General features: G+C 37.3%; 5 protein-coding genes and 1 non-coding gene across 7 annotated transcripts; 4 read left to right on the forward strand and 2 right to left on the reverse strand.

Annotated features, from left to right (window-relative positions):
• Positions 1 to 7,157: 7,157 nt before the first annotated feature.
• LOC114178557 (protein SIEVE ELEMENT OCCLUSION B-like) lies at positions 7,158 to 10,948 on the forward strand. Its single transcript, XM_028064546.1, has 7 exons — positions 7,158 to 7,748; positions 7,846 to 7,950; positions 8,089 to 8,534; positions 8,690 to 8,799; positions 8,863 to 9,005; positions 9,189 to 9,680; positions 9,901 to 10,948. Exons 1-7 carry the CDS (start codon positions 7,554 to 7,556, stop codon positions 10,516 to 10,518), a joined length of 2,109 nt encoding a protein of 702 aa, XP_027920347.1. The 5' UTR covers positions 7,158 to 7,553; the 3' UTR covers positions 10,519 to 10,948.
• LOC114178558 lies at positions 10,767 to 12,040 on the reverse strand. Of its 2 annotated transcripts, none has more exons than XM_028064547.1 (2): positions 11,894 to 12,040; positions 10,767 to 11,338 (listed from the first exon to the last, which is right to left on the reverse strand). In XM_028064547.1, exon 2 carries the CDS (start codon positions 11,334 to 11,336, stop codon positions 10,917 to 10,919), a length of 420 nt encoding a protein of 139 aa, XP_027920348.1. In that variant the 5' UTR covers positions 11,337 to 11,338; positions 11,894 to 12,040; the 3' UTR covers positions 10,767 to 10,916. The 2 variants fall into 2 exon arrangements, with proteins under 2 accessions (XP_027920348.1, XP_027920349.1); XM_028064548.1 differs by having other exon boundaries at positions 11,875 to 12,018.
• Positions 11,497 to 11,653, reverse strand: LOC114180011. The gene has a single exon (XR_003603589.1). It is a non-coding gene; the product is annotated as a small nucleolar RNA snoR137 (small nucleolar RNA).
• Positions 12,041 to 15,027: 2,987 nt separating the features above from the next.
• LOC114178084 (cytochrome b561, DM13 and DOMON domain-containing protein At5g54830-like) lies at positions 15,028 to 18,383 on the forward strand. Its single transcript, XM_028063782.1, has one exon. The coding sequence runs from the start codon at positions 15,251 to 15,253 to the stop codon at positions 17,888 to 17,890; it is 2,640 nt and encodes an 879-aa protein (XP_027919583.1). The 5' UTR covers positions 15,028 to 15,250; the 3' UTR covers positions 17,891 to 18,383.
• A 794-nt stretch (positions 18,384 to 19,177) lies between these two features.
• LOC114179674 lies at positions 19,178 to 24,051 on the forward strand. Its single transcript, XM_028066086.1, has 7 exons — positions 19,178 to 19,355; positions 20,337 to 20,572; positions 21,227 to 21,287; positions 22,738 to 22,862; positions 23,114 to 23,176; positions 23,259 to 23,383; positions 23,575 to 24,051. The coding sequence occupies exons 1-7, from the start codon at positions 19,262 to 19,264 to the stop codon at positions 23,723 to 23,725; spliced, it is 855 nt and encodes a 284-aa protein (XP_027921887.1). The 5' UTR covers positions 19,178 to 19,261; the 3' UTR covers positions 23,726 to 24,051.
• A 167-nt stretch (positions 24,052 to 24,218) lies between these two features.
• LOC114179675 (protein NOI4-like) lies at positions 24,219 to 25,486 on the forward strand. Its single transcript, XM_028066088.1, has 3 exons — positions 24,219 to 24,404; positions 24,625 to 24,810; positions 24,997 to 25,486. The coding sequence occupies exons 1-3, from the start codon at positions 24,243 to 24,245 to the stop codon at positions 25,027 to 25,029; spliced, it is 381 nt and encodes a 126-aa protein (XP_027921889.1). The 5' UTR covers positions 24,219 to 24,242; the 3' UTR covers positions 25,030 to 25,486.
• Positions 25,487 to 25,573: the final 87 nt, after the last annotated feature.

The raw sequence follows: 25,573 nt of genomic DNA on the forward strand, positions 1-25,573 counted from the left end.
GTATGGTGGTTTATATCAAGCTCTTAGCGAGGTTAGACCGAGTGAGCCTTTAGCGTGTTAAGGTTTATACCAATGTCATAGCAAGGTCGAACATAGTGAGCCCTCAACGTACTAAGGTTTATATCAAGCTCGTAGCGAGGGCGAACCGAGTGAGCCCTAAACGTACTGAGGTTCATACCAAGCTTGTGTCAAGATCGAACCGAGTGAGCTCTCAGCGTATTGAGGTTTATACCAAGCTCGTGGCGAGATTGAACCGAGTGAGCTCTAAGCGGATTGAGGTCAAACCGAGTGAGCCCTCAGTGTACTGAGGTTTATACCAAGCTCGTAGCGAGGTCGAACCTAGTGTGTCCTCATCGTACTGAAGTTTATACAAGGCTCGTAGCGAGGTCAAACCGAGTGAGCCCTCAACGTACTAAGGTTCATACCAACCTCGTAGCCAGGTCGGATCAAGTGAGCCCTCAACATACTAAAGTTCATACTAAGATCGTAGCGAGGTCGGACCGAGTGAAACCTTAGTGTACTAAGGTATGTACCATCCTCGTAGCGAGGTCGGACCTAGTTAACCCTCAAGGTACTGAGGTTTATACCAAGCTCGTAACGAGGTCGAACCGAGTGCGCCCTCAACGTGCTGAGGTTCATACCGAGCTCGATGCAAAGTCGAACTGAGTGAGATCTCAGCGTACTGAGGTTTATACCAAGCTCGTGGCGAGATCAAACTGAGTGAGCTCTCAGCGTATTGAGGTTTATACCAAGCTCGTAGCGAGGTCGAACCGAGTGAACCTTTAGCGTAATGAGATTTACACCACGCTCGTAGCGAGGTCAGACAGAGTGATGTCTCAGTGTACTGAGGTTTAGACTAAGGTCGTAGCGAGGTCGGACTGAGTGAGCCCTCAACGTTCTGAGGTTTATACCAAGCTCGTAGCCGGGTCAAACCAAGTGAGGCTTCAATCTACTGAGGTTTATACCAAGCTCATAGCAAGATCAAATTGAGTGAGCTCTCAGCGTACTGAGGTTTATACCAATCTCATGGCGAGATCGAACCGAGTGAGCTCTCAGCGTAGTGAGTTTTATATCAAGCTCATAGCAACGTTGGACCGAGTGAGGCCTTAACGTACTAAGGTTTATATCAAGCTCATAGCGAGGTTAGACCGAGTAAGCCCTCAACGTACTGAGGTTTATAGCAAGCTCGTAGCGAGGTCGGACTTAGTGAGCCCTCAGCGTATTGAAGTTTATACCAAGCTCGTAGAGAGGTCGAACCGAGTGAGCCCTAGACGTAATGAGGTTCATACCAAGCTCGTAGCAAGGTTGGATCGAGTGAACCCTCAACGTACTAACGTTCATACCAAGCTCGTAGCAAGGTCAGACTGAGTGAGCACTTAGCGTACTAAGGTTTGTACCAAGCTCGTACCGAGGTCAAATCGAGTGAGCCCTCAGCGTACTGAGATTTATACCAAGCTCATAGCGACGTTGGATCTAGTGAGCCCTCATCTAACTGATGTCAATACCAAGCTCGAAACGAGTGAGCCCTTAACAAACTGAAGTTCATACCAAGCTCGTAGCAAGGTCGGATCGAGTGAGCCCTCAAAGTACTAACATTCATACCAAGCTCGTAGCGAGGTCAGACCGAGTGAAATCTCATGTACTGAGGTTTGTACCAGCCTCGTAGAGAGGTCAGACTTAGTGAGCCCTCAGTGTACTGAGGTTTATACCAAGCTCAAAGCGAGGTCAGACCAACTGAGCCCACAGCGTAATGAGATTCATTTTGAGCTCAAAGCGAGGTCAAATCGAGTGAGCCCTCAACGTACTAAGGCTTATACCTAGCTCGTCACAAGATCAAACTCGTATCGAGGTCGGGCCGAGTGAACCCTCATGTACTAAGGTTTGTACCAACCACGTAATAAGGTCGGACTGAGTGAGTCCTAAGTATACTAAAATCGATACCAAGCTCGGAGCGAGGTCAGACCGAGTGAGCCCTCAACATACTGAGGTTCATACCAAGGTCGTAGCGAGATCAAACTGAGTGTGCACTCAAAGTACTATCGTTCATACCACGCTCGTAGCGAGGTCGGACCGACTAAAGCCTCAACAAATTGAGGTTCATACCAACCTCGTAGCCAGATCGGATCGAATGAGCCCTCAACATACTAACGTTCATACCAAGTTCGTAACGAGGTCGGGTAGAGTGAGCTCTCGCATATTGTGGTTTATACCCAGCTCGTAGCGAGGTCGGACCGACTGAGCCCTTAGTATAGTGAGGTTTATACTATGTTCGTACCGAGGTCGGACTGAGTAAGCCCTCAACGTGTTGAGGTTCATACCGAGCTAAATGCAAATTCAAACCGAGTGAGACCTCAACGCACTGAGGTTTATACTAAGCTCGTGGCGAGATCGAGCTAAGTGAGCTTTAAGCGTATTGAGGTTTATAACAAGCTCGTAGCGAGGTCGGACTGAGTGAGCACTTAGCATACTGAGGATCATACCGATCTCGAAGCGAGGTCGAACCGAGTGAGCCCTCAACGTACTGAGGTTCATACCAAGCTCATACCGAGATCAGATCGAGTGAGCCCTCAACATACTAATGTCCATACCCAGCTTGTAGCGAGGTCAGGCCGAGTGAAGCTTTAGTGTACTGAAGTTTGTACCAACCTCGTAATGAGGTTGGACTAAGTGAGTCCTAAGTATATTGAGATCGATACCAAGCTCAGAGCAGGTCAGACCGAGTGAGCCCTCAGCGTACTAAGGTTCATGTCGAGCTCGAACGGGGTCAAAACGAGTAAGTCTTCAACGTATCGAGGTTTATACCAAGCTCGTGGCGAGATCAAACTGAATGAGCTCTCAGCGTACTAAGGTTTATACCAAGCTCGTGGCGAGATCGAACTAAGTGAACTCTCAGCGTATTGAGGTTTATACCAAGCTCGTAGCGAGGTCAAACCGAGTGAACCTTTAGCGTACTAAGATTTATACCAAGCTCGTAGCGAGGTCAGACCGAGTGATGTCTCAATGTACTGAGGTTTAGACCAAGCTCGTAGCGAAGTCGAACCTAGTGAGCCCTCAGCATTCTGAGGTTTATACCAAGCTCGTAGCCAGGTCGAACCAAGTGAGCCCTCAACCTATTAAGGCTTATACCAAGCTCATAGTGATATCAAACTGAGTGAGCTCTCAGCATATTGAGGTTTATACCAATCTCGTGGCGAGATCGAACCGAGTGAGCTATCAGCGTAGTGAGTTTTATATCAAGCTTATAGCAAGGTTGGACCGAGTGAGCCCTTAGCGTACTAACGTTTATACCAAGCTCATAGCGAGGTTAGACCGAGTAAGCCCTCAACGTACTGAAGTTTATACCAAGCTCATAGAGAGGTCAAACCAAGTAAGCCCTAGACATAATCAGGTTTATACCAAGCTCGTAGCGAGGTTAGATCGAGTGAGCCCTCAACGTACTAACGTTCATACCAAGCTCGTAGCGAGGTCAGACCGAGTGAAACCTCAACGTACTAAGGTTTGTACCACCCTCGTAGAGAGGTCGGATTGAGTGAGCCCTAACTGTATTAAGGTTTATACCAAGCTCCGAACGAGGTCAGACTGAGTGAGCCCTCAGCGTACTGAAGTTTATACCAAGCTCGTAAAAAGTTTGAAGTTTATACCAAGCTCGTACTGAAGTCGAATCGAGTGAGTTTTTAACATACTAAGGTTTATACCAAGCTCGTAGCAAGATCAAACCGATTGAGTTGTCAGCGTATTGAGGTTATAACAAGGTCGTAGCGAGGCAGGCCGAGTGAGCCTTTAGCGTACTAAGGTTTATACCAAGCTCGTAGCAAGGTCAGACCGAGTGATTCCTCAGCGTACAGATGTTTCTACCAAGCTAGTAGCAAGGTCGGACCTAGTGAGCCCTTAGCGTACTTAGGTTTATACCAAGCTCGTAGTGAGGTCGAATCGGGTGATCCCTCAACATAGTGAGGTTTATACCAAGATCGTAACGATATCAAACTGAGTGAGGTCTCAGCGTACTGAGGTTTGTATCAAGCTCGTGGCAGGATCGAACCGAGTGAGCTCTCAGCGTATTAACGTTTATACCAAGCTTGTAGTAAGGTCGAACCGAGTGAGCCCTTAGCGTACTAAGGTTTATATAAAGCTCGTAGCGAGGTCGGATTGAGTGAGCCCTCAACATAATGAGGTTTGTACCAACTTCGTAGAGAGGTCAGACTGAGTGAGCCCTCAGTGTACTGAGGCTTATACCAAGATCGAAGCGAGGTCAAACCGAGTGTGCCCTCAACGTACTAAGGATCATACTGATCTCGAAGCGAGGTCGAACCGAGTGAGCCCTCAACGTACTGAGGTTCATACCAAGCTCATAGCGAGATCGAATTGAGTGAGTTCTTAACGTACTGACATTCATACCAAACTCGTAGCGAGATCGGGCCGAGTGAACCCTCATGTATTAAGGATTGTACCAACCACGTAATGAGGTCGGACTGAATGAGTCCTAAGTATACTGAAATCGATACCAAGCTCAGAGCGAGATCAGACCGAGTAAGCCCTCAACATACTAATGTTCATGTCGAGCTCGAAGCGGGGTCGAACCGAGTAAGCCCCCAACGTATCGAGGTTTATACCAAGCTCATGGCGAGATCAAACTGAGGGAGCTCTCAGCGTACTGAGGTTTATACCAAGCTCGTGGCAAGATCGAACCGAGTGAGCTCTTAGTGTATTGAGGTTTATACCAAGCTCGTAGCGAGGATAAACCGTGTGAGCCCTTATCGTATTGAGATTTATACCAAGCTCGTAGCAAGGTCATACCGAGTGATGCCTCAGTGTACTGAGACCAAGCTCCTAGCAAGGTCGGACCTAATGAGCCCTCAACGTTCTGAGGTTTATACCAAGCTTGTAGCCGGGTCGAACCGAGTGAGCCTTCAACGTACTGAGATTTATACCAAGCTCGTAGCGAGATCAAACCGAGTGAGCTCTCAGCGTACTGAGGTTTATACCAATCTCGTGGTGAGATCGAACCGAGTGAGCTCTCAGAGTAGTGGGTTTTTTACCAAGCTCATAGCGAGATCGGATCGAATGAGCCATCAACGCACTGACGTTCATACCAAGCTCGTAGTGAGGTAGGACTGAGTGGGCCCTCATCGTATTGAGGTTTGTACCAACCTCGAAGAGAGGTCGAATTGAGTGAACCCTCAGTGTACTGAGGTTTATACCAAGCTTGTAGCAAGGTCGGACCGAGTGAGCCCTCAGCAAAGTGAGGTATATACCAAGTTTGTATCGAGGTCAAACTAAGTGAGCCCTTAGGGTACTGAGGTTTATACCAAGCTTGTAGCGAGGTTGATCCCGAGTGAGCCCTGAATGTACTGAGATTTATACCAAGCCAAATACAAAAATGCAAGAAAAGACAGGATTAATGTGAATGACCCACCTCGTTAGAAAACCCTCTAACGTGGTAGGGAAAAAGAGTGTAGGGGAATTTATTTGCGTGATCCTCATTACGACTTTTCACAATCATAAATAGAAAAAGGAAGTGCAATGTTACTAACTAAAATAGAAACGCAAAGTTGTCACGATCCACGTCTTGGGTATTGTCGCTACATCCACAGTTTCCATCATGTATGCCCCTCTAGGTAAGACCTCTCTTATACAAAAAGGGTTGACCAACTTGGGAGACTACTTATCTTCTAATTCAACCAAATGCACTCTTCTTAGGATCAAGTCGTTTACCTTGAAGTCTCACGGGATCACTTTGGTTTTATGTCTTCGTTCCATAAGTCGTCGTTTCTCACATGATCCATGCCAATTCTTAGACTTCTTCCAGGACATTAACTTAGAGACCTTGCTTGTCCGCTTCTAGTGCGAGGTTGTTCGCTCTTTCTAAAGGATTGTCGATCTCTACCCTTAGAAGACCATATGTTACGTACACCAAACTGAAATATGTTTCATGGGTTGTCGACTATGGGGTTATGCCCACATGATCCTGGGTATCTCTTTCGGCCAATATGCTTTGGTCGCCAGTATCCTGTACTTAAGGGCTTTTAGAATAATCTTATTAGTCGCCTCAGCCTCAGCCTCAGCCTCAGCCTGCCCATTTGTTTGAGGATGTTTTATTAAAGAGAATCGTTGTGTTATCCCTAGTTGATGACATGTGTATCGTACTTGGGTACTTGTGAACTGAGTTCCATTGTCAGATATAAGGCGACAAAGAACGCCAAAGCGGCAAACTATCTTCTTCCATATGAACTTCTCCATTCTGGAGACCGTGATGGAAGCTATCGGCTCGACCTCTATCCATTTCGTCAAATACTCTATTGCTACGATGAGGTATTTTAACTTTCGAGTTGTTATGGGGAAATGGCCTAAGATGTTTATACCCCACGAATGAAAAGGCTAAGGGGCATGTATGAAGTGTAAAATTTCTAGGGGAGCTCGATGAAGATCTATGTTTTTGGCATTGGTCACATCGTTTAACATGCTCTAAATAGTCCTTCTTCTTGGTGGGCCAAAAGTATCCAACTCATAAGATTCTTAGCAGTAGAGCACGACATCTGACATGACTGCCACAGATTCCTTCATGTAGCTCTGACATGATTTTATCGGACTCTTCCCGCTCTACACAAGTCAATATTGGTCTAGAATACCCAAAACAGAACAGGTGACCATCTATCAGGGTATAAGGAAGGCAAATTCTTTCTACTCTCCTTTTCTTTGTTTTCTATAATGTCAACAATAATAAATAATTATACCGAGCCTTTGGGGAAAGGAAGAAACTTGTTCTTGATTTTGTCTTTCCTAAGATACGAGACCAGATTATACTACCATCTTAATTGTTAAAACATATCATGTGATAAACGTATTATATATTCTAATATTACAAGCATTCATTAAACATTTTGTGGACCCAACCCAACCTAAAACCTTATCTTATAAAATTGCACAAAGTTTGTTTTCCCTAATCCTTACATGTTCCCAAAAATAAAGTTATTAAACAGCGCTTTAGTTCCACTTAACTTAATATTCCACAAGTTTCTAAAGGTCAATGTCATAAAGTGGCAGCAATCGTTATAACAATTTGGAAGCTTTTAGTAACGGTTTTTTTGCATCACAGTTTGCGAAAATAAAATTATTATACCTTTCTTGCAGTAACTCATAGCTTGTGATTCGTTTTGCTGAACTCCATATACTTTTGTATTGATAATTTTTACAACGTGGTAGATTAAAAGTGCCCTCGTCTGATATTTTTCCCTTTATTCTGGTGTGATGATGATTTTGATAACTATTTGACAGAAGATTCCAACAACAAATAGGAAAGCCATTACTGATGAAAGGTATAAATTCGACAAATCCTTTATCCCATATTCCAATTTCAGTTCCTATTTTATGTACTTTGAACCCAGATACAAGTAAGGTAGAGATTCACAAGAATTTGGCATCAACAAGTATATAAGAGGCCACTGGCACTAACAAGTACTCTAGCTCTAACTGCACTCAAATCATTACCCTTTTTCTGCTTCTGAACATTATCTATTAATCCTCCTTTCTGCATTCTTAATTTTCGTTAAAAAAAAATGGCAATTGTGCCTCGGAAGATGCAATCCAGGGCTAACCGCCATATTTTTTCAGCATCAGATGACACTACAATGACCAAAAATGTTCGAGCCACACATGCTCCTGATGATCGACACATTGAAGTTAGACCTCTTCTGAATGTTGTCCAAGACATATTTCACCGTGTTGCCTCTCTCATCCCTGACATTGTTCAGGTATATAATATAACTCAATATCTCAGACAATTTTGATTTTATATGTAGTTAAAATTTTCAATTTTTCTGAGTGTGGTTATTTTGAAAATATACACAGGGAAAACCAGTGCAAATGGGTGCCATGAAGGACAGTACCCAGCAATCAAATCTGGCCGAGGTGCTAGATATTTCGTACCATACAATCAACAGAATTTCCTGCGAGGTTTTCTCAGTCTCAGTCTCAGTCCCAAGATATTAATCTTCACTTAGAATTTTAACTTAACATCATGTTTCCCTATTGACAAGACCTCCAAAAAACATACTACTTTTAGCATACTCATGTTTTGATGTCGTGTCACAGATATGTTGCAAGTGTTCGAGTGGTGATGTACATGCCACGACCATGGGAATACTGAACATGCTCTCAGGCTATTCATGGGATGCGAAGGTGGTAATGGCGTTAGCAGCTTTTGCAGCCAACTTTGGGGAGTTTTGGCTGGTGGCTCAGCTTTATGCCACCAACCGTCTTGCTAAGTCTGTTGCAAAGTTGAAGCACATCCATGAAACACTTGAACAAGTGGATGATTTGGGACTAAAGTTCGAAACAATCAATGACCTTTTGAAGGCAATGTTGGATGTAACCAATTACATTGTTGAATTCCATGAGCTTCCTTCTCGGTACATTGACCCTCAGGCGCCGGAGATGGTGACTGCCTCCACTCTTATCCCCGGTGCTGTCTATTGGACCATTCGGAGTATTGTGTCCTGTGCATCGCATCTTTTAGGCATAACTGGCTTGATTTATGGGTAAACCTTCACTCTTCAAGTCACATTATAATCATCAGAATATATCTTAGTAACCCTTATTAATGTTTTTACAATAGTAATCCCCTATGAAACTTCAAATTGAACTTGTCCTGATTTTGTTAAAGCTAATACTGACTTTCCTGAGCTCGTTGCAGATATATGACAACAATAGTAGAGAGTTGGGAACTTTCCAGTTTGGCCCATAAGCTTGATAACTTAAATGGCCACCTTCGCAAGCAACTCACCCTGTGTCAACTGCATTTAAGTAAGCCAATCTAATTAATTCTTTCTTCGGGTAAAATATCTCTAATCTATTATGCCCATGCAGATGACCACAAACAGAGAGAAGCATTTGAAACACTTCAGCTCCTTTTTGAGACACCCCACCAAGATAATTTGAAGGCTCTCAAAGCTATGTTTTGCAGTAACGATGATCCTTTGTCATTGTTTGATGGTTCTTCCAAACAAAGGGTTAACCCTGAATTCATTTTCTTCTATCTCTTACTATATGTAACCATATATTGATGTTTACTTTAGACTTATTATAATAATAATTTTTCTACATGGTTCAAAATCCAAAAAGTTTTGGTAAATGACCCAATCACAAGATAAGGTTATGATAATTACACATGGTGTTTCTGTCACAACCTTCAGGTTAGCATTGAGGTACTGAGGAGGAAAATTGTTCTACTCTACATATCAGACCTGCATAACGTCTCTGATCAAGAGCTTGTGATATTTGAACAAATGTACCTAGAGTCACGCCAGGATTCAACCAGGTTAGAGAGTCAGTACGAACTCGTTTGGATTCCACTTGTGGACAAGGCAATCCCATGGGCTGAATTGAAGCCAAAGCTTGAGAAGCTGCGATCAACGATGTCATGGTACTCAATTTATGACCCTTCTGTTCTGGAGCCTGCAACCATCAAGTACATTAAAGATGTATGGCTTTTCAAAACGAAGCCTATACTTGTTGTGCTGGATCCCCTAGGTAAGGTTGTTAATCTGAATGCATTACCCATGATGTGGATTTGGGGAAGCTTGGCTTACCCTTTCTCTAGCTCAAAGGAGGAAGCCTTGTGGAATAATGAAACATGGGGACTTGTTCTATTGGCAGATACAATCGATCCATCGCTTCTGTATTGGGTGAGTCATTGCATTCCTTTCTTTATCTTCTATATATATAAAGCCATTATTGTGAAAACTGGTACGGAAAGACCTTCTGGTGTGAATCTTTGACTTTTGCGTATGAAACAAGCAAATTTCTAAGCTTGACTATATCTTCCCGTATATGTAGCAGTTTTCATTCTGTAGAAATGATAATTAAAACTAATGAAAATAATTAACAATAGCATACTTTGTTCAGATATCAGAAGGCAAATATATATGCTTGTACGGAGGGGACGATATGGACTGGATCCGAAAATTCACAAGCACTGCATATTCACTGGCAAAAGCTCTGCAACTACCACTAGAGATGATTTATGTTGGGAAAAGCAATCCAGGGAAGAAAATTCAAGAAATCAACAATGCCATACAAGAAGAAAAATTGAGCACCGTGCTCCCTGACCTTGCCATAATTTGGTTCTTCTGGGTTAGGCTAGAGAGCATGTGGAACTCCAAATCACAACATAGCAAGACAGTAGAGAATGACCACATAATGCATGAAGTAATGAGAATCCTAACCTATGATAGTGGTGACCCAGGATGGGCCGTAATTAGCCAAGGCACAGGAAGGATGGCACAGGGTAAGGGAGATACATTTCTAAGGTGCCTGAACGAACATGAGCAGTGGATACACACAGCAAAAGATAAAGGAATCTTGTCAGCAATGGCTGATTATATACAAGGACTACAAACACCTCACCACTGCAACCGCTTGATACTTCCAGGTGGCAGTGGGGGGATCCCAGACAGAGTGGCCTGCGCTGAATGTGGCAAAACAATGGAGAAGTTCTACATGTATCGCTGCTGTAACGAGTAAACCTCACACGTTGCTCACATCGCCTACAACGTTTAAAAAACATTTGAAACAGTGCCGACAGGAAAGTAGGGAATTCATGCCACTTGAAACTACTGGAGTTGAAGTACACAAGCTTAGAATATTCATTTCGCATAATTTCAGTCCACCGATTGCATGAATATAGTAAATTCAATTAACAGTCTAAATAGATTTTCAGTTCAGCTTTATGATTTTTATTGTTAGAGGCTTAATTGTATGCTAAGATCTGGTTGAATTGTTTGTTTCTCAAGTTCATCGTTCAGTATTTTTTCTAGATGCAAGAACCATAACACGAACTAAAAACATAGTTATTGGATTCACAGGAAAAAATCATTACCAACTAAAACTAACAGTTACAACCACAATGAGAAACTAGAATATCATTGGGGAGAAGATTTAGTGGCAGCGGAAACAGAATTCAATATCTGAGCTAGAGGGGCAAGAATAGGAGGCACGAGTGCACCTATCCCTTTAAGAGCAGCGCCTGAGGCAAGGCCAATTGCAAAAGTCTCGACATACCCCGGCTTAGAATCAAGCTTCAAGTCGAGAACAGTAAGCCTATTGCTAATTGAATCAATCTTCTTAGAAGACTCAGCCAACAGTCTATCGTTTCTACCTTTGCCAGAGGATACGACTCCAAATAGCGCCTTCTGAAGATCCTCAATGACCTTCATCGACGCCTCTTGCGAGTCCATACCCTGAGACTCATAGTGCGATATCAGCTCCTTCGGCGTGGGAAACTTCAATTTCGCCGAGGGCTTTTGTCCAACTTTAGGTATTGTTACATTTGGCAGTTCCATTTCTACAAATTTCCAACGTCGATGTCCAAAAGTCAATACTTGACTTATCATAATTGTAACATGTTGAATTCAACATATTCGCATAATGAATGTCAACCAATAATAGTTTTTAATGGTTCAGAATTCAGATTCTAGTATTGTTAGAATTGTGCAACGAATTGAATGTACCAGCAGACAGGTAGCGTAGTGTAGTAGATTAAACAAATTTACACTACGCTGTTTAAAACTGGTTATTCTAGAAGAATTTATTTATATATGCTTCGGAAACAAGAACATTCCCCATGGATAATAAGGGAGAGTTCACCAGAAGAAGCAACAAGAAAACATAATTGAAGTAAAGAAATGGTACAACGCGACCATGGAACAGACTACGACGGAAACCATAGTAGCCGTTTAAATTCAAAAACAGGTCGACATTGAAATTCATATACGCTTTCGTTGACACGTCCTTCGGCATTCGAAACAGACGAAGAACGTAACGCCTATCAAAAGCGACAAACGCAGAACACCAAATTTAGGAAATAATAATGGAACGAACCCTAAGTGAGAGAACATACTTGAAAATTCAAGCAGTCTTCGACGCAAAGATTCCGACGAACGTTTCTTGGCCTGGCGGCGCTAGGGTTTATCCCCTTCACGAAGTAAATAGGGGTTATGCCTCTGCTTTTATAAGGGAGCAGAGCGAAACCTACAACCTAAACTGATAGCCATATGGGCTTTTTTCAAAAATATAAAAGAAAATGATTTTGGGCCTCCGAAAGAAATTATAAAGAATTAATAAACGCAATTATTATCGATCTGCATCTCTCCTGTTCACTATTAATAGGAAATATTCTATTTAATAAATTGTAAATTGTAACTATTTATTAATTTATTAATTAATGCAGTAAAAAAATATTAATTAGTTAATAATAAAAGTTAATCAATTCATTATCCCACGAAGCTAAATACTCATATTCTCATTATTTTTTATGATTTCAATTTCCTTTTATGTTAACAAGTAGATTTAATAATGAAGTTATACTTTTTTATATAATTTTATTTAATAAATTATAAGTCCTAAGTTTAAATATTTAGTCTTTATAATTCTTTAAATATTATTTTAAAAATCATCATCTCTATTCTTTATTTAAACTTTAAATTCTATTTTCCTATATATTTTAAATCACACAATTATCCATAACTTAATTAGGAATGAGAGTTATTGTCTAACAGAATCAGTTACCTTAAAATTATACAATTATCCATAATCTATGGAATATTCTTGAAAAAATATCCACGGATATATATATATATATATATATATATATATATATATATATATATATATATATATATATATATATAATTGAAGGTATTGTGCATATCCGTAAATATTTTTATATTTTATTTAATATAATTAATTAATCAAATTTTAAAAATATAAATTTAGATAAAATATAATTCAAATTGTTATTCAGTAAAATATTGATATATATATATATATATATATATATATATATATATATATTCTAAGAAATAATTTTAAATGAGTTGGATTACAATATAAGTTATAAAGTGCTTATTAAAATATTGATTATAATTTTAAATTCAATGGGAAAATGCTTATTAAATAGACTACACATAAACAGAACGAAAAACATGTAATAATAGTACTGAAAACTTTATAATAAACCATTCCTTAACCTGACACTGGTTTCTAGTATTAGTTTAAACTAAGAATTCTCTATCTTGCAAATTTTAAGAATTTGTCTAACATCGATCTTGTAAATTTCAAGAATTTGTCTATGTTAGAGGTGGTATCAATTGTTTGGTAGCAGAGATAAAATGGACCTTGGATCACAATCAAATAATGGTATTTGAACAGTTACATTTTTAAGTAAAGAAAGTTACACTCTGACTAATAATTATAGTTTTTGGTCTAGTGGTCTAGTAAACAGTTAGACATAGAAAAGAACTTCCAGTTTTAACGATGAAAACGAAAAAGAAAATTAGCTTATAACAAAAATGGCAAAGGTTTAATCAGTTTGTGTAATTGAGTTGAACACTAGTAAAATGTTATGTTTGCATTTCCTTTATACAATTTTTTTAATTTAATCATGTTAAATTTTTTTGACGTTTCAAATACATTTTAGGATGGTGTTCAGATTGTTTACATCAATAAATTTTAGCTTAGATGTCGTCAATCTAAAACTAAGTGTATCAAACCTAAAAAAAAATTAATATTGTTAGCTTAAAATATTTCATTTTTTGTTTAAAAAATGTATCAATATTTAAGATAAAAATTAATTTCAATTTTACATATAATTTTAAATTATATATATATATATAATCTTATATTTTAATACTTGTTATGGCCATTTTTCAAAAAAATAAATAGGAATTTTATCTCAAGAAGTTGATATTGTTTTTTAAATATTATCTTAAATAGTCTATTCAGGTGTATAATTTTTCTAAATATTTATCTTTCTCAAGATGGTTCTTTTTCATCCCTTATTCCTTACATTTTTTTAAATGGTTACTCTTATGGATTTCATGGGTTCCATTAAACTTGTTTGTTAAAAATTTGGAGTTGATAATTTTTCCCATGACCCATATACGTTTTCATCAATCTCTATATACTTAATTTGTATTCTTGTGACCCATTAATTTGCGTCTTTTGCATTACTTTTCTATTTGCTCTAATAATTAATTTCCTTTGTAATTTTGAATAAAATACTTTAAAAGTTTCTATTATTTGTAAGCAATCTTGTTTTAATTAAAGAGGTATCTCAACCCTATTGGTTGTGTTAATAAAGTCTAAAAATGATATTCTCATACTTTTAGACGACGAGTTAACCATAAATATATATAAACATAATAAATATAATATGACAACTATATTTTAAATAAATTAAACACATACAAAGACATATTGTTTCTCCACTAAAAGATTATTTCAATAATTATGTTCAATAGGAAAATAAATTTAGTCTACTCTTTACTTTTAGTCATAGAGTAAATGGTAATTAGATATTTTTCTTCATCTTATCGTGCAATTTATAATATTTAAAAAATTTCACTTTGTCATTAGGTGTTTAGCATTTCACGCATCTCATTGTTATTTCCCTTTAATTTTGCATGGTAACAAATTTCATTATTAAAAAGGTGTACACTAATTCTTTAAAAGCTTTATTAAATAATCCATTAGCAATAAAAATGGCATTTATACTCGTATAGGGTGGAATATCCAATAGGTTATTTATTAATTGTATGCAATTGAAAATGAATAATAGGTTATAATTATTTTCCTTCATGCTTACAGTGAAAGTTTAATAGAGGTTAAGTTGATGCTCCATCCATTTAGTAGAAGAAATTAGATTAGAATACGTTAAAAGTAAAAACACATACTTTTCCATATCTTAATAAAGATTTTTTTATTGTATTTTCTTAATAATTATTAGAAAACTGCCTTGCATTTATTTATTTTTTAAATGTTTAAGTGGTCTCTTAATGGTTAGCACGAATCACGATCCTATGATAAAATTAATATTAATATACACAACAACAGTGCACATCCAGTCACAAATATTGCATAATTAATTTATTAATTTTATAGTAATATTTTAAAAATTAATACTATAATTGAATAAAAAACATTAGTATAAAAAATTATAGATTATAGATGAATTATGAATCCATGTGTATCTCTGACTAAAGAAGTGCATTAGGGTGAGGTATGAGTCAGGGATCCATGAACTTCGATAGTGATATGCAACAACAATCATTGACTTCATTTTTCCACACGGAGAAGAATAACTCAAACACAAACAAAAACCACCTCAACACCTCCGTCACCACCCCGTCCTCAGTATTTCGCCGCCGTGGATTCCGATTCACACAATTTGCTGCACAGTGCGTCGATTGCACCCTTCATGCTTCGCAAATCTCTCCTCCTGTTCCTCTTTCACTTGTTATCGTTGTTGTTCTCCGGGTATGCGGATCCCGCTCGCAATTGCACTCGGAACAGCCCTGTTGTTGGTTCGGAGTCTGTATTCGAAATGGTCCAACATCAGGTCCGAGGATCTCTCAAAATCACAGACGATTGCTCCTTTAGGGTTTCCCAATTTGATATGCTTCCCGGTTCCGACGTCCACTGGTGGGGTGCGCAGGGTCCTGGTTTCGATAATCTCACCAAAGGATTCATTGTTTCCGAGGCTGGATTGAGCGGAACCTACAAGAATTCATCTTTCAATGTGTCTTTGATGAGCAATGTTACGTGGGGCATGATCAATGTCCTCGCCATCTGGGATCGCGCCAATGCCTCCGATTTCGGCCACGTCGTGCTTCGCAAGGAGGCCCCGGCGAAGCCACCTCCGACGGTGTTCGACAATTGCAAGGTTTTGTCAAAGAAGTTCAGGTTGAGGTGGAGTTTGAATGTGTCTGAGGATTCCCTTGAGATTGGATTGGAGGCTGCGATTGGGATCACCGATTTCATGGCTTTTGGTTGGGCTGACCCCAGCGCAGAAGATTCTGATCTCATGATTGGTGGTGACATTGCTGTTGCAGGGTTTAAGGAAGATGGTTTACCCTTTGTGGATGATTTTTTCATTACAAAGTATAGTGAGTGTGTGAAAAATGGTGATGGTGTTGTTCAAGGGGTTTGTCCTGATTCAGCTTATGAAGGGCCTAGTGGGGTGGGTTTAGCAAACCATTCAATGTTGGTTTATGGGCATAGGAAGGATGGGGTGACCTTTGTTAGATACCAATGGCATTTGTCTAAGGTTGATGCAAATTATGATCGCCCCGTGAATCATTCTGCAAATATGAAGGTTATTTGGGCATTGGGGCCTATTAAGCCTCCTGATTCTATTAGTCCTTACTATCTTCCTCAGAATCACGGACCTGAGAATTATGGTCATTTGGTTTTGAATGTCTCGGAGCATGTGAATGACTGTACGGGTCCCTTGGATGCTGAAGACAAAGAAGATCAAGATATCATCATTGCAGATGCAAATGTTCCACTGGTGGTGACTTCTGCTCCAGCAATGCATTATCCCAATCCTCCAAATCCTGACAAGGTTCTTTACATCAACAAAAAGGAAGCTCCTGTCTTGAGAGTGGAAAGAGGTGTGCCAGTCAAGTTTTCCATCCAAGCTGGGCATGATGTTGCACTTTATATTACTTCGGATCCGCTTGGTGGAAATGCAACAACTAGGAATCTGACTGAAACTATTTATGCTGGTGGTCCAGATGCCCATGGAGTTCAAGCCAGTCCTACAGAATTAATTTGGGCTCCTGACAGGAACACTCCTGATCACATTTACTATCATTCGTTGTACGACCAGAAAATGGGTTGGAGGGTTGAGGTGGTGGATGGCGGTCTATCTGACATGTACAATAACAGTGTCAATTTGGATGATCAACAGGTTACCTTCTTTTGGACATTGTCAAAGCATTCCATATCTATTGCTGCAAGGGGAGAGAAAAAAAGTGGTTATATTGCTGTAGGATTTGGTAGTGGAATGGTGAACAGCTTTGTGTATGTGGGTTGGATGGATGATACTGGTATTGGACATGTAAACAGTTATTGGATTGATGGAAAGGATGCTTCAAGCATACATCGAACACGGGAGAATTTGACGCACGTGAGGTGTAAAACAGAAAATGGAATCATTACTTGGGAGTTTACACGTCCCTTGGACCCATCTTGTAAGCGGGAAAAGAGGGTAGAATGTAAAAATATTATTGATCCCACAACTCCACTTAAAGTTGTTTGGGCAGTGGGTGCTAAATGGTCCAGTGACCGTCTTACTAATAGGAATATGCATTCTAGTACAAGTAATAGGCCTATCCGTGTACACCTGATGCGTGGGTCAGCTGAAGCAGAACAGGATTTGCTTCCTGTTTTGGCTGTGCATGGATTTATGATGTTTGTTGCATGGGGTATCCTGTTTCCCGGAGGGATATTGGCCACCAGATACTTAAAACATCTTAAGGGTGACGGATGGTTCCGGATTCATGTTTACTTGCAATACTCAGGATTAATAATTGTTTTGCTTGCCCTTCTTTTTGCCGTTGCTGAGCTTAGGGGTTTTTATGTCCGCTCAACACATGTTAAATTTGGATTAGCTAGTATATTTTTTGCCTGTATACAGCCAGTAAATGCTTTCGTTAGGCCTCAAAAGCCAGCAAATGGGGAGCAAGCACCCTTCAAGAGGGTTATTTGGGAATATTTCCACGCATTTGCTGGTAGATGTGCCATTGTTGTTGGCATCGCGGCACTTTTTACTGGGATGAAGCATCTGGGAGACAGATATGATGTGGAAAATGTCCGTGGACTCAATTGGGCTATGGCAATTTGGTTCTTAGTGGGTGCTTTGATTGTTATTTATTTAGAACACCAGGAAAGGCAGCGCATAAAGAAGCAGGTATCTGCAAAAAGCAATTGGGTGTTTGGTAATATTGAGGAAGATGATTCAGTTGATCTCTTGAGCTCAACTAGAACAACTGCAGATAAAGAGTCACTACCTTCTGGGAGAATGGAAGTTCAGTTAGAACCTTTGAACAGATAAAATTGCATTGCCTGTTCTGGTAGACAGTTACCTGACTTTTACATATTTCACGTTTAATCTGCGAGATGGCAGCTTCTTTATTGGTTATGATATGAGTTGTTTTGTCGGAGGTGAAATGGGAGCCACTTGTCAATCTCTATTTTTGACATATGTTGCTTTCTGGTTTCTATGTAGATTAGCTTTCCTGCAGCATATAGTGACTATAGTAGTGATACATCTTCAATAGGATAGGTTATATACTTCACTCCAGCTTTACACTTATTTTCTTTTACCTCGTTCGATAATAGAAGAAATCAAACTTTACAAGGTGAAAGCTTTTTTCGTGGATCCATGTAAGTTCTGTATGGTTAGTTTGATAGTACCTTAGATGACTTGAGACACGGTATACTATCTGACCAAAGGCACTGTTGTAAAATATGAGATGCAGAAAAATAGTTAGACATGATTTTTTCTTGTAATAATGCTCTATTCTTATAGATTCCTTGTTCTTGCATCCTTCATCTTTGGTTCCATTAGAGCGTGTTTGAATAAAAAGAAGCTTTGGAGTGTGATTCAGATTTTAAAGGTTTTTGAAATGCAAGTATGAAAATAAAAGAGAGAATTTGGGAGTGTTTGAATGTCCTGTTTTTTTTTACCTTCTTTGCTCTTATATTGTTATATCATTAAAGTGTTATTTTATCTAAGAAGCTGTTGAAATGTATTTAGTCAATGTATGGAGTTTGGATCAGAGCCTTTCTCTCAAGTAAAGAATTGTCAGAATACATAGATAACAGACAATATTACAGACTATGCGTGTTTCAGGTTTTCATTTTGCATTCTCCCCAATCACGTTCCTAGCAGTTTTAAAAATAACTAAAATTTAATTAATTGAAAAAAATTTGAAAGACGAAATGAGAAAGAATGAAGTGGAAATAGACCGTTATGGTAAAAAATAACTTCAATTTCTATAGAAATATAGATCAAACCATTTTTTTCATAGGGATGAAAGTCATGACTTTAGCGTGCAAAATCACTTCAACCCATTTAACAATGACGTGAAATATGACGTCTAACAAAATTTCAATCATGGAAGTATCTATTTTTATTTATTTATTTTTACTTTCCTTGATTTTATTCGATACTCAATTTCTTATCAAGGTAAAAAAATAATGAGACAGTTTTAAACGATCGTATATTAATTAAATTTATTTAAATTAATAAAATGAAAATTATTTATATGTTTTAATTTATTTTTACATATAATAAATAAGTTTATGTCACTCATACATTTTACTCTAAAATGTTTTCGCATTATTTTTTGTATTAATAAAATGTCAGTTTTGTTTTAGCATCGAAATCCTTGAAGAAAAAGCTGGTCTTCTCACGCTGTATATGGCTACGCTTTCGCTCACTCTTCTTAACTGTGCGAGCACCGTCGAGAATCCCCACACCACATTTTCTTCATCGTTCACCACTCTCTCTCGCAGTAAGTCAAACTTCCTCAACCTTTTCTCTACTTATTTCATTGAATTTCTGTTTCTTTCTTTGTTTCATTGATTTGTTTCTGTTAACCCAAATTTGTCAATGGAAGAGATGAAGAGAAAGCCCAATAATTTTGTTTGAAAGTTTGGTAAATTCATTATTAAGTTTAATTTGGACTGCAATTAGTTACCTAGAAGGAACTAACCTAACCATGATTAGGCTCACGCGTTGAATTCCACCTTTCGGCATCACATTGAAAAAAGGGCAAAAACATTTCGTGTGAAACTTTTTTTTCTGTGGAAGTTTCAGCAGCTTCAGAAAACTTGCAACTATGTTTTGTTAGACGAGGGTGAAGATAATAAAACTAGGAGAGAAAATTAAGAAAATAACATAAACTTTTTATGTAAAATCAAATTAATTTATATATAAGATAAAAATAAGAATTCAGAAAATTTATACAAGATACCTTATACAAACAGACTTATGCATAAATTAATTTAGCTTAGAGAGAAATTTTCTTATTTTTCCTTTCTAAAGATGTTTATGATTGATTAGCTTGTCCAAGCAGGTTTGCAATATAGAACCATTCACGTGTATTTATCTAGTGGCTTGGCTTTTTGAAGGAGTTGGTTTATGACGTGCTTTTTGAGATAGTTAGACTTAGAGATGAAATATGGATCCGTTGACGTGCCTTTGTTACTAAATAATGTAGAATTCGATCATCCTTAGAGATGAAATATGGATCCTTGTGCATCATTACAAATGCTATTTAGTTTGAATAGTTTTTATATGATTTTTCACGAAATGAATGTTAACTAATAAGAATGGAGGGTTTGGGTACTATGTATGAAGTATTAGGTTCGATCTTCATTCCTGCCATTTTGCACACAAAAAAATTATAAGAACATCATGAGCCGTCACCTAATTGCAGAAACTTTTGCGATGATTGTTTCTTTAGAGTTTTTGTTTTTCTTCGCTTATGTAGGGAGTGGATATAGCACATGCTCTTTTGCCAAGAAATCATTGAGGAAATCCATAAGAGATGAACTAGAGGCATCCGGAGATATCTTAGATGATAAATTTGTTCAAAATGACAACTTGGACACTTCTCTCAATCCAGCTGCCAAGAATTCTAACCCTTTTCCTTCAAGGAGTGCCGTGCTTCAAGCTTGCATAATAACTTCTGGTCTTATAGCTGCTTTGGGATTAGTGATTCGGCAGGTTCTCTTCCTTTTATGCTTTGCTATATCAGTTCCCCCTTTGCTTTATTTGCATGTTTCCTACTTTGTTGTCTATGTTAATGATATAAACATGATTTTGTATGAAGCTTAGTATGTTAATTTAGCCATTATGGTAGGTATTTCGGTGTAATCTTTATTTCCTTTTTACACCACATTAGAAATGGATATCAAGTGAGTATTTGTCAAAGTACCACATGGAGTAATGTGAAAAAAAAAAGTAGGAATTTACAATAAGAACAAAGAGTTGAGTTGAGAGTTGTATTTGCAACTTATAAGTCTTTTGTTTGTATGTGGGACTTGGGTGGTTGAGTGTAGGATTGCAATTTTTGTCACAAAAATTGTATGAAAAGATTTGCAGGCCAAAAAATTTTTCAAAAAAATTTACGTTTTTGTTCAAAAAAGTTGTATGAGATGGTGAGTATTCAAGTTAAATTATTATGGGTTTTATTTATACTCTTATTTGTAACAGAAATTAACCTAAGATTGAAAGTTCTAATCAACTTCTTTTTTTTTTCATTTAGAAAGAAACTTAAAGCTTATCACACTTTGACTTCACATTGTTAGATGTATAAATTCGCATAACACAGGATATCGTGTTCATTTTGTACTTCATTTTTGTTTTTGCAACTTGCAGCTGTCTCATGTCGCATCTGTGGAAGGATTGCCAGTCTTGGACTGCTCTACAGAAGTATCATGTACTATTACACTCTTTTATTTCTTACTATTAGTTGTGGTTCAAAATTACACGGATTCTTTTCCACTAAATGGGTCATAAAATGATATTGTATATCAATAACTATTTTTGAACTCTTAATTGCTTAAAATAAATGTTCTCATTAGAGAGTTTGTGTAATACTTGAATGCATATAATAATTCTGGATTGACATTTTGGGTAGAAACTAATGAACCAAAGGGTAGATAAATTTGGAATTTTTTTAAGAATAAGACATGAAGCTCTTTGGTGATATTTATTGTGAAGTTTTCAGAAATATTGACATGACATTCAAATTTTCAGATATTCTATTCTTCTAGGGGAACTCTAACCAGAGATAAAATATATTGTAAAACTTTTATCTCATGTAATCTAATAGAGATATATATAACAATTGTTCATAAAAAATGTAATATTAATAAGCTTAATTATGTTTTTAGTCTCTAAAATTTGGTATGTAATAAATATTTCCTTTAAATTTTAAAACATGTTCTAATTTTTAAACATTAAATTTTTAAGGACTAAAATGATTTTTTCAAAACTTTTTTAGTTTCTAAATAGTTGATTTGTGGATTAAATATTAACTTTTCAAATTTGAGAGAGTAAAATACTTTTTTTACAATTTAGAAATTAAAACTGAATTCACCTCAAATTTCTAGAATTAAAAATATAATTAAATCTATTAATAACATATCAAAATATTTCTTTTGTATGTTAAGAAAAATATTTATAATATGCATTAAGCATCTGTTTTCAAATAACTATTTTTCTTAACAAAAAAATATAACAAGTAATATTTTGGTATATACATAATTATGATAATAAAATAGAATGACTGTGTCTCTCTTAAAAATTCAAAAGTTGTCAATACTTATCTTAATATTCATAATAGTTTGTCCTAGTAGTAATATTAATAAATAAACATTATTTCTTAAATCAATGGTAATCAACTTAGTATAAGTGGAAAACTTCAATCATTTGTATGTTTAAAAATTAATGAATTATAATAAAAAAAAAATCTAATTTAAAAATAATAGTGAAGGATTTCATGTAAAAATAGAAAAAAAAAACTATTGATAAATTAAAAACCACATAAAAATAAATTATATATTTAAAAGAGAAAAAATCATTACGTTCAAAAGCAAAAAACATTATACCTAAATATCGTTGTCTCCAAAATTATACTTTATAAGATAAAAGAAGTAATTTTACTAAATATTAAATGGTTTTCGTAATAAAAGAACTAATTAGAAAAAGTTCAGGGGGAGCCTTGCCCCCGGCTGCCTGACCTACCTCAGTCTCTTCTAATGTGCCATTAACTTTTTTAATTCGTTTAATCATTTTCAATGCGCAAATATAAGTGTGTTTGTTTCTTTGTTAATGTGCAAAGTTATCATTATGAAATATCGTAAGATTTTCTTTTCCACCTGCAGTTGGTTTTGAATTGTGGCACCTTGAGTTGATTACAGGACTTGTAGTGTTAATATCATCATGTCGCTATTTACTATTGAAGACATGGCCAAATTTTGCAGAATCTAGCGAAGCAGCGAATAAACAGGTAACTGAATCGAGCCATGGCTCTGGAAATGTTCTGTAATGTTTTGCTAGCTTAGTTTGTTGTTAGTGGATTGCAATTTAAAACGTGAATATTGTATAGAGGGTCATAGTAAGTTGAGTAACTAGAAATAGTTTCTTCTTGAGATAACTTGTTTGGTAAGTCTCTTGTATTTGTCACTTTTGTGTTTTAGTCTGTATTAGATTCGCTGATGCTTTGTCTGAACTCTGGAAATATTTTGTTTTCTGAATCAGGTCCTTAGCTCACTTCAGCCTTTGGATTATATTGTCGTTGCATTCTTGCCTGGTATTAGTGAGGTTAAAAGAGAGCTACTTTTCTTGGTCATTTCATCTTTCTTCATCATTCGACCGATATCACATATTACTACCTAAATTCCAGGAACTCCTTTTCCGAGGAGCAATTCTTCCACTTTTGGGAACGAACTGGAATAGTATTGGGATTGCTGCATTGATCTTTGGTGTTTTGCACCTGGGCAATGGTCGAAAGTATTCCTTTGCCATCTGGTGCATATCTTTCTAATTTTACCCATCTCCCCACTCCCCTGTTTCTTTCTCCCCATTTGTTGAAAATTGTTTTGCGGAATTTGATTCATAGACTATATCCTTCTAGATCTGTTTCCATAAATCACAATATTTTTCCATTATTGTCTGTTAGTTCTGAATGAATTACAATAAGATTGTTGTCTGTGTTTTAGGGCAACTTTTGTTGGTCTTGCATATGGATATGCTACAATTTTATCTTCTAGTGTGGCGGTTCCCATGGCTTCTCATGCAGTGAACAATCTGATTGGAGGGATTTTATGGCGGTACACGTCAAATACACCAAACCAGAAACTGAATGAATGATTGCCATCTTCATGGCTAAGTCACTGGCTCTCTATAATCTAACCCTCCCTGCCCTGGGTTTGATCTATATGTGAGACTCGTGATTGGGAAATCATGGAGCAACAAGGAAGTTTGCAAATACTAGTAGTAATGGAAGCTCTGCTCTCCTCAATTGTTTAAGGAAAAGTTCATGTTTGTATATTACATACTATTTATAGGTCTCTGTTATAGTCCTCTGAAAACATGTCATGAAATTATTTACCGTAAATAGATAACTGTAAATTGTAATGACAACGAGGTCACTTGGCTTGCTTGTTACCAATTTGACTTTATTTGTCTCCTATTTTTGGAATATGGTCATATTGGCTTGGTTTTTGTTAGCCCTTGAAGGAATGTTCTCCTAAAAATAAAAAGGAAAATAAACAGAAAAAACAAATCACCCGCGTTTTGGACGGGTGTGACACGAAAGGAAGGCAAGACCATCAAGATTGTTGTTTGTGTTTTAGGTCTTGTCTTTCTATTCCTTATCCCTTTATAAATGCTGCACCTACCTGCCTGTTTTTCAAACCATTCTAATTCTTCCCAATTTCTTCCCTGTCTCTCTCTTTTTTTTTCTTTTTCTTCTTCTTGTTGTCTGTTCCTTTTCCCCAGAAATTGGGTGACCACCGTACGTACCAAAGCTTCAATCTTGATGGCTTCGGTAAGATCCTCCCACCATGTTAATGCTATTCATCTCTAGCCCATGTTTTAAAAGATGTGAAACTGTGTTGTAGTTGTTATTATTGTTACTGTTATTATATAAAACAAAGCCGAAACGAGGTTTACTTTTGTACCAGGTTTCCAGCAAAATAACTATGTTTTTCATCTTTATGAATAATTAATCTATGTTTTGTCTGAAGCATTTATCTCTTCATGTACAGTATGAACAAGAAGGAAGGCCACTACCCAAGTTCGGGGAATGGGATGTTAATGATCCTGCCTCAGCTGAAGGATTCACTGTTATATTCAACAAGGCCAGAGATGATAAAAAAACTGGAGCAGGGTCCGTACGTGTTCAATCCCAGCGAAGAAATAATTCGCGCAAGGATGAGGATAAAACCGCCAAGGTAAGTATGAATAACACAAGAGTTATGTTATTTAGTGCCAGAAACATCATGACTATAAACTGAAGAGTTATGCATATGTTTTATTGCTTATTTGAAAGCTTAAAACAGATGAAATAACCATGGGAACGAGTTTTTGTGGTTGTTTCTTTTTAGCTAATACTATACATAAATATGTAAATGGTTTAGGCTCAGAAGAAGTGGTTTTGCTTTAAACCCTAAACAAGGATAAGAATGTGTTTGTCGCTGCTTGGGACGTATGTTGATTCTCTTCAGTTTTCTTCTGAGGCCTCATCTGTCTCCAGACCACGGATTAGAGATAAAAGGAAAAGAAAAGGCATAGTTGCAGTCTGCTCACTGTTGTAGCTTCTAGTTGTTCACATGTTTCCCCTTTGTACGCACCGGCACAAAGAAATATATGTAAATAGAAGGATAAAAAAACTACCTTTTGCAATCACAAATTAAGCAGACATTGTCTGCTCTTTTTACTTTCATGATGCTGATGTGCTCAACTAGGCAGCTTTTTGTCTTCTTTCTTCATCTTGTGCCATCTTTCAAAGAGGCTTCTTTTTATTTTATTTTATTTTAATTTAACTTTCATATGACTGGAGTTTGTTGAATGAAGACAATGTGATTCTTTACGCCACTAGCAGCATGGTGCTACCACGTTTGACTGAAAGATATGATGACATGTATTGAGTATATTTACTATATAATTATACTAATATATAATACTATACTATTATTGAATGACTTGGTTCAAATG

The sequence above is a fragment of the Vigna unguiculata genome, chromosome 3 (assembly GCF_004118075.2).
Source record: "Vigna unguiculata cultivar IT97K-499-35 chromosome 3, ASM411807v1, whole genome shotgun sequence".
Classification (NCBI taxonomy): domain Eukaryota; kingdom Viridiplantae; phylum Streptophyta; class Magnoliopsida; order Fabales; family Fabaceae; genus Vigna; species Vigna unguiculata.

What these genes read in the sequence shown, in the direction of transcription:
- LOC114178557 (XM_028064546.1), top strand. Translation starts at nt 7,554, where the DNA reads ATGGCAATTGTGCCTCGGAAGATGCAATCCAGGGCTAACCGCCATATT. An exon ending in ATAACTGGCTTGATTTATGG is followed by an intron (nt 8,535 to 8,689) that starts GTAAACCTTCAC and finishes AGCTCGTTGCAG; the next exon opens with ATATATGACAACAATAGTAG. An exon ending in CCTGTGTCAACTGCATTTAA is followed by an intron (nt 8,800 to 8,862) that starts GTAAGCCAATCT and finishes ATGCCCATGCAG; the next exon opens with ATGACCACAAACAGAGAGAA.
- LOC114178558 (XM_028064547.1), bottom strand. Translation starts at nt 11,336, where the DNA reads ATGGAACTGCCAAATGTAACAATACCTAAAGTTGGACAAAAGCCCTCG.
- LOC114178084 (XM_028063782.1), top strand. Translation starts at nt 15,251, where the DNA reads ATGCTTCGCAAATCTCTCCTCCTGTTCCTCTTTCACTTGTTATCGTTG.
- LOC114179674 (XM_028066086.1), top strand. Translation starts at nt 19,262, where the DNA reads ATGGCTACGCTTTCGCTCACTCTTCTTAACTGTGCGAGCACCGTCGAG. An exon ending in GCGAAGCAGCGAATAAACAG is followed by an intron (nt 22,863 to 23,113) that starts GTAACTGAATCG and finishes TTTCTGAATCAG; the next exon opens with GTCCTTAGCTCACTTCAGCC. An exon ending in AAGTATTCCTTTGCCATCTG is followed by an intron (nt 23,384 to 23,574) that starts GTGCATATCTTT and finishes TCTGTGTTTTAG; the next exon opens with GGCAACTTTTGTTGGTCTTG.
- LOC114179675 (XM_028066088.1), top strand. Translation starts at nt 24,243, where the DNA reads ATGCTGCACCTACCTGCCTGTTTTTCAAACCATTCTAATTCTTCCCAA. An exon ending in CTTCAATCTTGATGGCTTCG is followed by an intron (nt 24,405 to 24,624) that starts GTAAGATCCTCC and finishes CTTCATGTACAG; the next exon opens with TATGAACAAGAAGGAAGGCC. An exon ending in ATGAGGATAAAACCGCCAAG is followed by an intron (nt 24,811 to 24,996) that starts GTAAGTATGAAT and finishes TAAATGGTTTAG; the next exon opens with GCTCAGAAGAAGTGGTTTTG.